This window comes from Tamandua tetradactyla, chromosome 15 (genome assembly GCF_023851605.1).
Source record: "Tamandua tetradactyla isolate mTamTet1 chromosome 15, mTamTet1.pri, whole genome shotgun sequence".
In the NCBI taxonomy this organism is placed as follows: domain Eukaryota; kingdom Metazoa; phylum Chordata; class Mammalia; order Pilosa; family Myrmecophagidae; genus Tamandua; species Tamandua tetradactyla.
Window position 1 is genome coordinate 55,966,445 of NC_135341.1, and position 14,870 is coordinate 55,981,314.

The following is a 14,870-nucleotide window of genomic DNA, read 5'->3' on the forward strand; positions in this document are numbered from 1 at the left end:
CAAAAGCAAACAAGTCCCTCTCCTCCTGGAATCAGGAGACTGATGAGTGGCAACTGATGGGGTTCCACAAATGAAATAACTGTGCCGCAGTGACCAAGGTGGCCAAGCAGTGACACCAGGTGAGAGAGGGAAATGCCCCTGGGGCTGGGGGCGGGGGGGCGGAGCTCTGTACCAGGATGGGGTGTACAGATCATCTTTGACTGTGAAAAACAAGAGGCGCTGCATTTACCAATAGCTTCTAGGGAGGAGGGGAGAGGAGTGGGAAGAGAAGAGAGAGGGTAAAAGGAGAAAGAGAGAGAAGATGGGAAAGGCAATGAGCCTAGGACAAAGGAGAGGAAGAACTTGAGGGAGGGAGAGGAGACAGTGAAAGAAGAGCAGTAGTGAAGGAGGAGGTAAGCAGGAGGGGAGGGAAGAGAAAGAAGAGCGGGAGGATGGGATTGCATGGGGAGGGAGGTGACGGTAGAGAAGAGGGCAAGGATGGGGAGGGGTGAGAAGGGGACAGAAACAGCACCGGCTTATTCAAAAAATGGAAATTTAGTGTTGGTGAGAATGCAGAGACATGGTGAGAATGCAGGGACCCTTATTCATTGCTGGAGGGAATGTAAAATAATGTAACAGCTGTGGGAGACAGTTTGGTGGCCCCTCAGCATAAGTTGAGAACTTACCATATGACCCAGCAATCCCACTACTAGTTATATACCCAAAAGCAATGAAAGCGGGGACTCGGATTATTTGCATACCAATGTTCACAGCAGCATTATTCCCAGTTGCCAAAAGATGGAAGCAACCCACTGTCCATCAATAGATAAACAGATGAACAAAATGTGGTATAGCCACACAATGGAATATTGTTCAGCCATAAAAAGGAGCGACGTTCTGCTACATGTGACAACATGGCTGTACACTGAAGAAATCATGGTGGGTGAAATGCTAGACACAAAAGGACAAACATTGTATAATTTCAGTCTTATGAAATACCTAGACTATGCAAATTCATAGACAGAAAGTAGATTACAGGTTGGGTGGGGAGAGGGCAAGGGCAGTTAATGCTTAATGGGTACAGAGATTCTGCTTGGGGAGATGGAAAAGTTTTGGTAATGGATCGTGGTGCAAGTTGCACAACACTGTGAATGTAATTAATACCACTGAACCACTGAACTGTATCTTTGAAAGTAGTTAAATGGCAAATTTTATGTTGTATATATGTTACCACAATAAAAATATAAAAGGAAACAGCAGTGATTCGGTGCTTCCAGGTGTCAGCCACTATTTTAAGTCCTTACTTACGCACCTTACCTGTTTTAAGCCTCAGCAACCCTCTGCGACAGATGTGTGACTATTATTCCCATTTTTTACAGGAAGAAACTGGAGGTCACACAGGTGGTTAGTGTAAGAACAGAGATTTGAACTCCAGGCCGTGTCCTCACCACCCTGCTCTACTGTCCCTGATCAGAGCTGGATAGACAGCTCCCTGCTGGGCACCCTGGCCTCTAGTGAGGCAAACTTCCCCCCGACCCCTTGGCACCCACTCCCTGCCCACAGACATCTTCATCACTTCTCTAAAAAGATGTACAATTTTAATCAGACTGCGGACACGTTGTCTCACCCAAGGAACAGCCAGCCTATCAAGTCAGGCCAGTACCCAGCAGAATTCTGGTCCATGCTGCTTCACAAGGTGCAGAATCTCTCTCAGCCAGAAAAGGCCCTAAGTCCATCTCTCTCTTTAGTGAGGCCCCTGGAGGAGAATGAACCAGTTTCTCCACATTCCATGTCCCCATCTCTCCCAGAGCATTTCCTTGGCTATGGTGCCAACAATTTTGGTTTAAATAAAGTCTACTATTTTGCTCCTAAAAGCACTATGTGAAAGAAGATAAAACAATTAATAATCCCACTACCTAGGAAGAACCACTGTTAACATTTTGTGTAATTCTTTGCAGTTAAAGAGCTTTTAAAGTACAATCAAATGCCAAACTATTAGACACAAATGTAAAAAAAATGAAGTATCTTAAAAATAGATTCAACTTGGTGAATGTTTATTTGATCTCTGGATAGGGAAGCTTTCTAAGCTTAAAATCAAAGGAAGAAACCACAGAGGAGAAAAGATCAATGTGACCAACGTCATTTAAAAGAGAAGAGGTAAAAAAAAAAAAAAACCCTCTATCAACATTCCAGCTGTAGAGGAAAATGCTTATGATAGAATGTAACATTTAAGAAAAGCAAGCTGCAAAATTGCACATGCCGTATGACCACAAACAACTTCAAAAACACATACATAGAAAAAGTATCACAAGAAAACACATAAAATACGGTGCAGTCTGTGCTCTGCTGTCCCCCAGTGGGTGATCCACGGACCAGGGGCAACTGCAAGTGGGGGAGCTTGTTGGAAAAGCAGGACCTCAGGCCTCATTCAAGCCCCTCTGAATGTAGCGAGGCCCAGCTGATTTCCGGGCACACTGAAGTTGGAGAAGCGTTGTTGTAGTGGATGCTCAAAAACATTTGCTGAACAAACACATCACTGTCTTGTTGGTAGGATTATAAGTGAAGGTTATTTTACTTCTTCATACTTTTCTGTATTTTCTAAATTGTCCACAATTAGACATGTACAATTTCCTTAAGTTTTCTTTTTCTGATTACAAATTATTCCCATCTTTTAAAATAGTTTAAGAAATCCCCAACCAAGCTTCAGCAGGTCCCAGGGCCTGTTAGAACTGGAAAATGGAAACTAGTAGACATAACTTGAATCCACAGATTATCCCTAAACCTCAACCTAGCCAATAGTTATTTCCACATTTTCCCAGAGAAGCAGACTTGATTTGGGGGAGCTACATACTCTATCGGCCTGTTCTACAATGCTCTATCCAGGACCTGGTCAGCCAGGCATCAACTGTCAGTCCCACCACCCCAGAAAGAGTGTCCATCTGAATGAGCGCGATGAATTCATACCAGAATCAAAGGCCCAGGTAGCAGGAGACCAACCCACAGGGTCCTAGAATGCCTAAGCCGCAGTTTCATAGATCACCTTTACGAACCAACACTTCAGGTAATTGTTTTCCCAGTGCTTCAAACCAGTCTATTCTACATCCTACCTACCACAAGCCTTTTGGATAAACATCCTACAGGCTTATCTAGTAGCAATGGAAAAGAACCATGCAATGCATGGCACCAGCTCACTGTTGACACAATAACTGAAAGAATATACACCCCTGCCTGATGAAAATTGCTGAAAACTATTTTCAAAAACCCACCAGTCTCAAATTGCTGAAAACTATTTTCAAAAACCCACCAGTCTCAATGATGTAAAATGTCAGCTTTCAAATCTGAGCTCTTTCCTAGACATGCTGAGTAATTTAGAGCAAACAAACATCTTTTCGGTTCATATTTCTTTCCACTCTAAAGCTGGGATGCTGCTCTCCACCCTCCTAATATTTGCTTATTACCAAGTGAAAAGTGAAATAAGAAATCATGACTAAATCACTTTGCATGTCTTTTTAAGAGTTTTGGCTTATATAAATTTTCAGATGGATGAATATAGTTATTTACTGTAGAACTGTTCATATCTATCAACAGGGACCTGATTAAACAAAGGTATCCACACCCTGGAATACTATATAACTGTGAAAAAGAATGAGGTTATCTATGTACAGATAGAGAAAGATCTTGAAGATACACCATTCAATGAAGAAAGCAAGGTGAAAAGTAGCATGTAGCATGTCATTGTCCAATGTGGCAGCCACTAACCACACATGATATTTAAATTAAAATTCTAATTAATTAAAATTTAACAAAATGCTGGAGGACCTCTGTTGTTGCTCAGATGTGGCCTCAGTCTCTCTAAGCCCAACTCTACAAGTGAAATCATTCCCCTCCCCCTCTACGTGGGTCATGACATCCAGGGGTGCAAGTCTCCCTGGCGACGTGGAAGAGGACCCCCAGGGATGAATTCAGACCTGGCACTATGGGAGCAACAATTCCATCCTGACCAAAAGAGGAAAAGAAGTGTAATTAATCAAGTATCCGTGGCAGAGAGAATTCAAATATTGTCGAGAGGCAATTCTGGAGGTTGCTCTTATGCAAACTTCAGGTAGAACTTGCTACCTATCATAACCTGCCAATCCCCAACCAGGACCATTCCAGCAAACCCTAAAGAATACCTAGGGCAATATATAAGATTCCACAAGGGTTCCAGGCACTAGAGTAACTTTCCAGAAACCTACAACCTCCAGATGGGTCCCTGGTCCTGATAAATCCTGAAACCTAGCCCAGCCTCTCCAGAACATCAGAGAGTTCCATCTCCCTACTCCATATTAGTGACAGACTCTTCCAACATCAAAAATTTAGAATTGCCATAGCCCAAACACCCCTAAAGAGAGGGATGAAAAGATTAAAGGTGATGGTGGAGTTATACAGAGAAGATAGGATTTAACAAATGAATATGAATGCTGAATCATTACATTGATATCTCTTTTAGTCTCAGTATTTTAGAGCAGCTATAGGGAATAACCTAAAATTGTGACATTGTAACCTATGTCAAACTCAGAAATATGTTCTACTACTAATTGTGGTGCTGTGCTTGGAAATTCATAGCTTTTTTGTATCTATGTTATTTTTCACAAAAAAAAGGAAAAAAGTCTTCACGATGATAAAAAAAATATTTAACTCCTCTAGCCTCCTATATTTTGGAGCAGCTAGAAGGAAAAATATGAGAGGATTGTCTGGGATCTGTCCTGTAACTACTTGTCGAAGAGTGCTTTGAAAACTATTGATTGCCCTTTTATTTCTTTGCTTTGTATATTTGTTATACTACACAATAAAAAAAGTTTAAAAAGTTAAACAAAATGAAAAATTTAGTCACAATCACATTTCAAGTACCGAATAGCTAAATAATGGCCAGTTGCAGCTGTATTAGCACAGACAGAGAATATTTCCATCACTGCAGAAAGTTCTACTGGACAGCACCGGCATAGAATGTATTACCTTTCGTGTAAAGAAAAACACACCACTAAAGAAGAAACAAGACTTATCTATTAAGAATTATCTATTCATTTAGGAATTCTAGAACATTACACAAGAAGCCAGTAATAGTGATCACTTGTATATGGTGGTGGAGCAGAATAAATAATGGTAAAGGCGGAAAGGAGAATTTTCATACATATAATTTTTGAACCACATGAATGTTTACATATTAAAAAAATTACACTGAAAAAGAAAGTGGATGGGTAGATGGATGGAAGGAAGGATATGTGAGTGAATGAGTGAGTGTATGGGTGGGTGGACAGATGACTGCAGGGGTTAAGTGCGTGTGCAGGCTCTAGACTAAGTTCCGATTCTCCATCACTTAGCAGCTCTGTATGATTCAGACTCCTTATCTATGAAATAAAGTAGTATGGTGATATTGTAAGAAATAACTGTGATAGTTCATAAAGCACTGAGAATTTCTGACCTTTGTTAAGGGCTCAAAGAATTTTGATCCTTATTACTGAATCTGACCTTTGTGCAGCTGTGGACCAAAGCTGAGCATGGCTGCATTAGGCAGGGGTGGGTTCTACCTTAGAGTCACCTCAGTCTAAGCAGTGATAGCTAATTTAGCAGAGATGCTGCCAGTTCCCACCTTAATCCCCATTCCCATCTATCCACCATAGATCACAGTACTCTTTCCTGCCAAAGCTACTTTTTTTTCCCTCAGAATTCTTCTTAACACAGAAATACATGTAGTCATCATCAGCTGGAGTCAGCACTTTGAGATGAAACCTACTTGTAATTATTGCTGGTCTTGGTTCTGGGGATTAGGATCATGTGATCCAAAAATTATAAGAATTCATTATAGGCAGGGTGATCATAAAATTTAGTGTTTAAAACAAGAGACTCTTGAGAGTAAAGGGGTACACTATTAATAATTAGACTGGACAACAAGTGTAAAATAGGACTGTCCCAGGGCAATGTGAATGCATGGTCATCCTGATTATAAGTGATACTGCAGATTTATCCACAATAACTATTAACGTTTATACAGCACTTTAATGTTTTTAAAGTATTTACACATGCAGAATGTCAGACAACCCACAAGGATGAGAAACAAGGAGGCCAGGCTATGTAAGATACTTCCTACCACTGGGTGGAGATAGGGGGTAGGAGATAGTTTGTTCAAGAGAACCAATTTATAAATGAGAAGATTCAATCTACTCTTTGACAAAAGGAGTTCAGATGCTCAAGGATATTTCCATCACATCAGAGTAACTACACGAATTATTCATTTCATCCTGGGGAGATTTCTGTCTAGATACTGATTTTAGGGCCTTTAGGTCAGAGTTCCTTCACCAAGGCTGGAGAAACATGGACAAATTCTAGTGCTTTGACTCTTCTAGTCCCAATTCCTGCAAACCAGTTCCTTTCTTCAACACTAGAAAAACCAGGTAGAGACAATCAAATGTCATGAGCACCCCAGAGATACACTCTAGCTGTGTTCAAGAGAATGAGAACCTCAAATTGAGGTTCATGAAAGCACACGAATAAATGAAACAGAGGAGAAAAGAAAATATCGAGCCCACCATTCACAGTAGCATTTGTTACTGTGTAACATTTGTTTCTGGTTGTATGTTGTATCCTGAGTCATGATGTAAATTTATGTCAGTTATTTGGAGACAAAAAAGTTGAAAGCCACTGATTTAGGAGACTATAAATCTCAATTCACAGACTAGAAAAGCATCTGGTCTCATTTATAAAGGCTTGAAAAAATGCTTATGCATTTGAAGTCTGTACTCTCTTACTGTTGCTGGAACTCAGCTACCATATGGAAAAGCCCAAGCTAGCCTGCTGAAGGATGAAAGACGCGTGGCCCAGGCACTTCTGTACCCTGGCTGAAGCCTGCCCACTGCCAGATATGTGAGGGAAGCCATCTCCGAACAGTCATCCCAGCCAGCCCACCAGCTGACTGTAACCAAGTGAGCTCAGGCTAGACCCGTAGTAGACCCACTCAGCTGGGTCCATCCCAAAACTGTTGATCTGTAGAATTCTGGGTTAATGAATGATTGTTCTTTGAAGTCACTAAATTTGGGGGTAGACCATTATGGAACATAGGTAACTGATTTAGTTTACAACTTCCAATTGTGGAAGGGGCTGAGCCCCAAACTAGAATGATGGGAAAGTATGACTCATATTACCTTAAGGGGACCCTTCTGGTCCCTGAGCTTAGTTCTTGACATCACCGAATCGGGGGTGGAGGGTGGGAAGCAGAAGGGGTGACCTGATGGTGAGGACCCCGGTAACCACTTTCAAATAGTAACTAGAACCCCAGAAATCACTTCCCACCAACAACCATTGAGAGACTTGAGGATACTACGTGGCCTGCCACAGAGAAGACTTAGTAGATATGTGACTTTTCCTTCCAAAAGAATGTGTCTTAGAAAAGAGTTGACTCATTTCACCCTTTAACTTTCATTAATGGGTGAAAGTTAAAGGCGGCACATTTTCAGCTTCGAAGATGTGTCTAACAATTAAACTGCTAGACTAATTTTAAGAAGGCCAGCTGCCTTAAAAATAGCAAGTTAGGATCATCTGTTTTGTCTACCAGAGAAGGAAGGCCTGCTTTGGAGAGAAACTGAGCATGATGGTTTTTAAGGTCTCATTCCAATTTTATTTCTTGTAAATGGAGTAGTCGTTAGACTGAACATTTGTTGGGGGAGAGTAAATACTCAATATTTTATGAAAATGAAATTACTCAGGCAAGAGCATGCTTCTCCCTGAAAATAATAATAATTTATAGAGACATGGGCTATGGAGTTAGAAAGCTCTGAATTTCAACACCACCTTATTAACCATCAACCCTCAGCAAGTTTTCCCTAAGCCTCAGTCTGTTATCTCAAATAGGGATAAAAGTAACAGGTTTGTAGGTTTGTTATAAGGTTTAAATTAAAGAATGCATGTACCCAACTTTCTCATCCTGGCCTACAAGAGAACTCTGTCAATGGGGGAGGGATTTTCTTCTAATACAGGAGCTAATTTACTATGACAAGCTATTTCAGAGTTTTCCATGTGGAAGTGTAATGAGAATCATGCTAGAAACCAAGTATGATAGAGAAAAGTGGATGAAGGTGGACAAAGAGCCAGAACATGAACTCAGACAGTTGCAAGAGACTAAAAAAAGGTAGTCACAAGCCCAGCTTAGGTCATCAGTGCAAAGTAGGGCAAAGTTCTCCCTGATCTTCAGTCTCTGTTGCAGGGTGACAATGAAAACAAGGGCAAGAGATAGGCAGCTCCCAGTAACTCAAGCTGCTATCAACCCCACCCATTGTCCTTCGTTTTCTCTCCAGCTTTCTGCTTCTACTTCTCAGCCAAACTCCAACTGGCTGCATTTTGTGACTTAATGATGACACTGGTCAAGGATGTTAAAACTAATAATGCTAATAGCAGCTGACATTTGTGAGTGCCAGTCCCCAGGAACTCTCTCTGAATCATCCCATTTAATCCTAACCATAATCCTCTGCAACAGGTACTAATATGATAAGCATGATGCTTAAAGAGAAGCACCCAAGGCCTCAGAGCTGCCAAATATGTGAGCACTACAGGACAGAAACATAGGGAATTGATTCCTGAACTCCTGATGACCTTCCTCCTGAAGGGGTTGGGGTGTGCTTCTGAACACAGGCTCCCTGCCATGGGAGGAATGAGGTCTTGGTTCTAGAACTGTATCTTCATCCTGTCTGGTAATCTTCCCAAGGTCCTGGTGAAGAAACTTGGTTGCACCCTTGGAGAAACCTAAGAAGCGTCTGTTGTTTTCCAGGTCAAGGAGGCTGTGAACAGTCATGCAGGTTAGGAAGAGCCTCTCTGCATACCCAGCCCTGGACAGCAGAGCAGGGCCCATGCTGCCCCCTGGACAGAGAGCGAAGGACGTATGTCACATGACAGGCCAATGCAACTTATACGACCTCCCAAGTCCTTCCTGCTTCGAGGTCCCTGGCAAGTTAGCTACTATTCTGGTAACTGTATTGCAATTAGCAATTAATGATACTTTACATAAAGGGGAAGTACTCAGTGTGAGGACTATGGCCACATTTTTTAGCTATGAGCTTACTGAATGTGACAACACCTTTATTTATATAAGCACCCTGAGTTTGTTCGAAGTCCCAAGTGTAAATATTGCTTAGGCATTATTTACATTTCTGAGGTGAGGGCCAGATCTGGAAGGGTAGGTCCATCTCGGTTTAACCTAACCTGCTTTGAAATTAGCAAAGGCTAAGGGTTCCTTAGGAAATAATCTCTCCCACCCTCAGGGAATATCATTTAGCAAGTCAAACTTCAGCAGTAATTCTGAAGCAAGTAGTCTTTGAACCACATATTAAGAATGTAATGTCTAATCTTGTGAGATTTCCCACTCCATTTTCTTCAAAATTTATCTTCTAAGACCTTATCCATCTCAAACCTCAACACAAATTCCTTAAGGGCAGGGACTGTGCCCAGCTGTGTCTGTCACCTCCCCACCCCCCTTAAACACCAGGCACAAAACCTACATAGCGCTAATACTCAAATGTCTACTGACCAGAACCAAACACTATTTGGGCCTTTGGGTCCTTCTCCATGTTGCTTTCAGCTCCTAAATTCCTAAATCTCTTTGGAGGAGGTTGGGATCCTCTCTACAGTTCTGGAGTCGCTCTGTACACACGGCAGCAAAAGAGAAGTCAACTGTTCCCATCTGATACCGTAATTAATGGAGCCAGGCAGTCAGCCCAAACCATCCGCCCATTTCTCAATTCTCTGCTGCACTGTCACCGGCCAAGTTCTACTTCACTTCCCTGGGCTGAAGGGGGCCAAGAAAATAGTCAAGTATAAGAGAGTGAAGGCCTGGGCAGGCAGCCAAGTTCCAGAGGAAGGGGGAGGAGGTTCACCTCACTACTCTTGATCCAAGCCCAAATCTAGCACGGCAAGGCTGTGCTACTTCAACTACACCTTACAAGTTAGGAAAGGGGGCTGTCATCTATTTAGATGCTTTTTCCTATTGGCCAACAGGGCAGCTGACTTCTCATGCAGGTGACCTTGGGATTAAAACGGGCAAAGCCAAGCTGAAAATCTAACTGAAGCCCTGCAATTCCACTAAATGTTGTACAGAACATTCTGTTGTTGGTCGAAGAAAAGCAGCTTACAGAGGTGCATAGTACCCTTGTATACACAGAAGACGGGAAGAAAGGAATGTGTATGGTTCACTTTCATCTGCAGGAAACTCCTCCAGAAACAGCAGAAGAAACTAACAATGGAGTTTCTCCAAGAGGTACCTGAAGGTCAAGCGTGGGAGGGAGACTTTTTTTCACTGTCTGTGGATATTTTTACCTTTTGGTTTTGGAACAATAAATGTGAATTGCCTAGTCAAATATGATTACATTTTTAAAAATTAGTTTTCAGCCATTTGCTTAGTATTTAGCCCGTGCCAGGCACTAAGGGTAAGTTCTGGTCTCAAGAGCCGGGCAAAGAGGGGAGAAGACACTGGCCTTGATGGAATGGAAAAGTGAAGAGCCAGTTTCTGGACAGAGTCCGAAAGGAGTAAGACTAAGTCTAAATAACTAGTACCCACTGCTGCAGCACTCCTAGAAGCCTTAACCATGTGGAGTGTCAGGTCACTGAAAAAACACAGGTGCACAGCATTGAAAAGACACCATCCCTCTTCTATATAGTCCCTCGGATATGAGAAATAGTGCACAGCAATGGAAAAAAGATTTTTAAAACCAGATGCTATACTGTGCCTCCTTTTCCCACTTTCACTCCTACATCCACCCACACACATCGCAGAATCCCACCGTGTAAGTTTGATAAAGGGAACCAAAAGGTCTGACATTTGTAAACGCTTTAAGAGAGCTCCTGGCACAACGTGCTTTATAAATGTTAAAATCAAATAAAGCCCTGTAGAGACACAAAGCTTTTCGAACGTCTCCCCAGGGGAGGATTGCCAAAGCCCCGGGAGTACTCTGGGAACTGGGCCTGTTGTAACTTACATTTGCTTCCCGATACAACGTTCTCAAAAAATACTGGACTTATCAGAACCGGGGAGTGAGTCTGCAACCTCGAAAGGCAGCACCTGCACTGCCCGCGCACGGGATGCACATGCCCTTTAGCACTCTCTCAACACCGAAACTACCCTGGGAATGTCTGAGCCTCGAACAATCCCTCGATCAAGGCGATCTGCAGTGGAGAGTGGAGTACGCCCGTAAGCTGTTGCGCAAAATGCCCAGGCGTGGTGCGCAGGTGGCCTCTGTGCGCCCGCCACGCGGCGACCAGGGCGCAGACAGGTGCCCGCGGGCGCAGTGTGCCCTCTCACCGCGCTGTCCCCCACCGGTACGCGAGCCCAGGGCGGGGCGAGTGCTTCGGCGCGGCCTCCTTTGACGCACAATGCCCAGAGGGGCTGAGAGATCGCCCGCCCCACCTCACTGAGCACAGTGCCCGGTGCCCACGCCGCTGAGGTGGCCGCGGCCCTCGCCCGCCCGGGAGAGCGGCTTCCTGGAGGCGGAGCCCGCGCCGCCTGCACGCTGCCACTCACCAGTTCCCCGACCCCACGATGCACACTTTCAGAGGCGCCGCTGCCATAGCCAGACCAGAACGCAGCAGCCTGTGCAGTGCCTCCCCGGCCACCAGCCAGCCTCCGCTTGCTCGGCCTAGCCCCTGGCGGCTCTCGGCGGGCCCCGCCCTCGCCCGCCTATCCACCAATGGCCGCGGCCAATCTCGCCCTGGCGCCCCAGGCCACAGCTGACAGCCCACGAGGACCCGCCCCACGGCTCCGGAGAACCACTGCGCAAGCCCGGCCCTGGCAGAACTCTCGGCCAGACCCCGGCGCTGCCCCACCCCTGCCCGAGGCATGCCGGGACTTGTAGTCCCCACCCCTCACCCCCTTACTGCCCCCAAGCCACTCCCCGTCGGCTTGGCGCGGGTGGCCGTAGCTTCACCTGACGCTGTCTCCGGACCCGGGTCATTGCGCAACCAGTTGCGCCTCGGGACCCTCAGGATACACTCCTACCTTTCCCTCCTGCGGGAAAAGCTGCCATACAGATTTGGGTCGAGAGAGGCCCCATATTAACTGTTTACTGTAGTCCACCAGACTTGGGCCAGAATTGCAAGTGCCCACACCTGCCTTTTTAGCCTCTATCTCACTTGTGGAACTAGCACACAGCGTGGCACCTCTGAACTTAGTGAATCTGGATCCACTGAGGGTTTTCAGACATGGCTAGGCAGTACCTGCACTTCAGGGATGAGCCCATTTCAAGCTATTAAGATAAGAGATCTGGGCACGGGGTGGGGGTGGAGTCACAGGGCTTGCCGCCTCCATTTCTTTGCCCGTCGACTTAATTGTTTCGGGGACCAGGGGTATTTGTGGTTTAGAGCCTACTCTTCCCTAGTTCCTGGCAAATAGAATATTATTCACTTTGCTTGCTACTCATTGTCAGAGGAGTACTAAGTCGCTTAAGCCAGTGGTTCTCAAACTTTGCTGCTTCTCAGTTCCTGGAGTTTTAAAAATGTCCTTGCTTAGGCCAATTACATCAGAATCTCCGAAGGTGGGATACAGGCATCAGAACTTCTTAAAATTCAAGAGGCCATTGCAAAAGGTAGCCTAGATTCAGTGAATTAAAATATCAATAGAGACTGGTTTAGGAAATAAATACTCAAACACCTAGAAAAATGCTAGGCCTATTAATTTGATGCTCAGAAGAATAACTTTTATTTTTGTTTTCACTTCTACATGGTGTGAAAGATTTATCTCTATAACTTTTGATATTTACTTAAGAAATTGCTTAAAGGAGGGATTGAGGCAAAACGTTCTCAATTGCTGTTCTCAGTTATTTGTACTAATGGAGGATACCTAGTAGACAGAGATGATGCAAAAGATGAACTCTTCAAACTTGTTTTTAATTTACTTGTGTGTTAGTGTTTCAAAATGGGTTTGTCACAAACGGACACAAACAGACATTTGCACACCAATGTTTATAGCAGCATTATTTACAATTGCAAAGAGATGGAAACAGCCAAAATGTCCATCAACAGATGAGTGGCTAAACAAACTGTGGTATATACATACAATGGAATATTATGCAGCTCTAAGACAGAATAAACTTATGAAGCATGTAATAACTTGGATGGACCTAGAGAACATTATGCTGAGTGAGACCAGCCAAAAACTAAAGGACAAATACTGTACGGTCTCACTGATATGAACCGAGATTAGAGAATAAACTTGAAATATGTCATTGGTAACAGAGTCCAGCAGGAATTAGAAATAGGGTAAGATAATGGGTAATTGGAGCTGAAGGGATACAGACTGTGCAACAGGACTAGATACAAAAACTCAAAAATGGACGGCACAGTACTACCTAATTGCAATGTAATTATGTTAAAACACTGAATGAAGCTGCATCTGAGCTATAGTTTTTTTTGTTTATTTGTTTGTTCTGTTTTTTAATATATATTTTTTGTATTTTTTATTATTTTTTCTCTATATTATCATTTTATTTCTTTTTCTGATGTCTTGCTATTTCTTTTTCTAAATCAATGCAAATGTACTAAGAAATGATGATCATACATCTATGTGATGATATTAAGAATTACTGATTGCATATGTAGAATGGAATGATTTCTAAATGTTGTGTTAGTTAATTTTTTTTTTAATTAATAAAAAAAAATGGGTTTGTCAAATTAAATAATGAAGTCATGTACTGAGGCAGACTACATGCCCTGCAAAGGTTTATACCAACTGCCTAAAAGTTTTGTGCATCCTCTGGAAACTCCTATTTCTGAAGGTTATAATTATACCTGCATGATCATGAGCTGCCTGGCTGTTCTTGTGGACATATCCTGCAAAGTACCATCCTGTGGTATTTATTTATCACCTGATATGTGCAACAAATTGTGCCAGAAAAGACATAGTCACTTCTTTATTTTGTAGACTGGGTGCAAAGAGTAAGAGAAAAACCAGATAGGTGAAACTCATGAAAATAAAGTTGAGAGAATAAAGCAAATTGCAGGAGAATGCATAAATATGATTCCATTTCTGTTAGTTTGAAAACAAACAAAATTAAACGTGTCACATACATAGTGCACTATAAAAGAAAACAAGAGAAAGATAAAGACAAAATACAGGAGAGGGGTAATGACAGAGGGGAGGGCTGGCTATTCTTTATAACGTTTGTATCTATTATAAATATTTTGTGTAAATATTTAATAAAAATCACAGGGAAGTAGAGAAGCTATAGTACAGAAGAATTATGGGAGCCAAATGAAACCAGTCAGTAAGAACAAGTGATCTGTTCTCAATTTTGAGCAATACACAGTTTTCTGCCAGCCCCTCAGAAGTTTGCCCTCCTCTACCCCACCTTCACCAAGAGCATTGAATAGCCTGGAAGACAAAGGGTTAGCCAGTCTCATTGTGACGGTGCCAACTCTTCTGGGACCCAGAGGAACCATCATTATATGAAGTGCATAATGACTGTCTCTGACAACAAGACTAGTGTGTAGTGCATATAACGTGGTAAAAAGAGGTATGATTCGCTAGGCAGCAAGAAGAAGCAAAGCGGCACTTTTGAAACTCTGCCCAGACAACTCCTTAGCTCAATGAGTTCATGAAGGACATCTTTTATTTTCCACATTACTAACAGTATTGCCAAACTTTCCTACATAACCAGCGTCCCTTTTCTCCAGCTCCAGGTAACATTCTCCTCACTTCCAGTATCACCACCAGCCTCCTCCAGTCCCCTTGGGCTGTCATTAACACCCTCTCAAGGCCTTTCCAGCTTCTGCCTGTTGCTCAGTCCTAAAGCCAAAGTGACGTGTTAGGGTGGCAACAGCACTCCACTTTCAGATATCGAAATCTGTTCTGATTATCATTTGTCGCCTAAAAGGACAGC

General features: G+C 43.2%; 1 protein-coding gene across 1 annotated transcript in view; it reads right to left on the minus strand.

The window, feature by feature from the left end:
• GPD1L (glycerol-3-phosphate dehydrogenase 1 like) overlaps positions 1–11,736 on the minus strand; it is a 69,728-nt gene extending 57,992 nt beyond the window's left edge. Inside the window, exon 1 of the mRNA XM_077129919.1 lies at positions 11,519–11,736. Coding sequence (XP_076986034.1) covers positions 11,519–11,565 — 47 coding nt within the window. The 5' untranslated portion in view covers positions 11,566–11,736. The remainder of the gene's footprint in view (positions 1–11,518) is intronic.
• Positions 11,737–14,870: the final 3,134 nt, after the last annotated feature.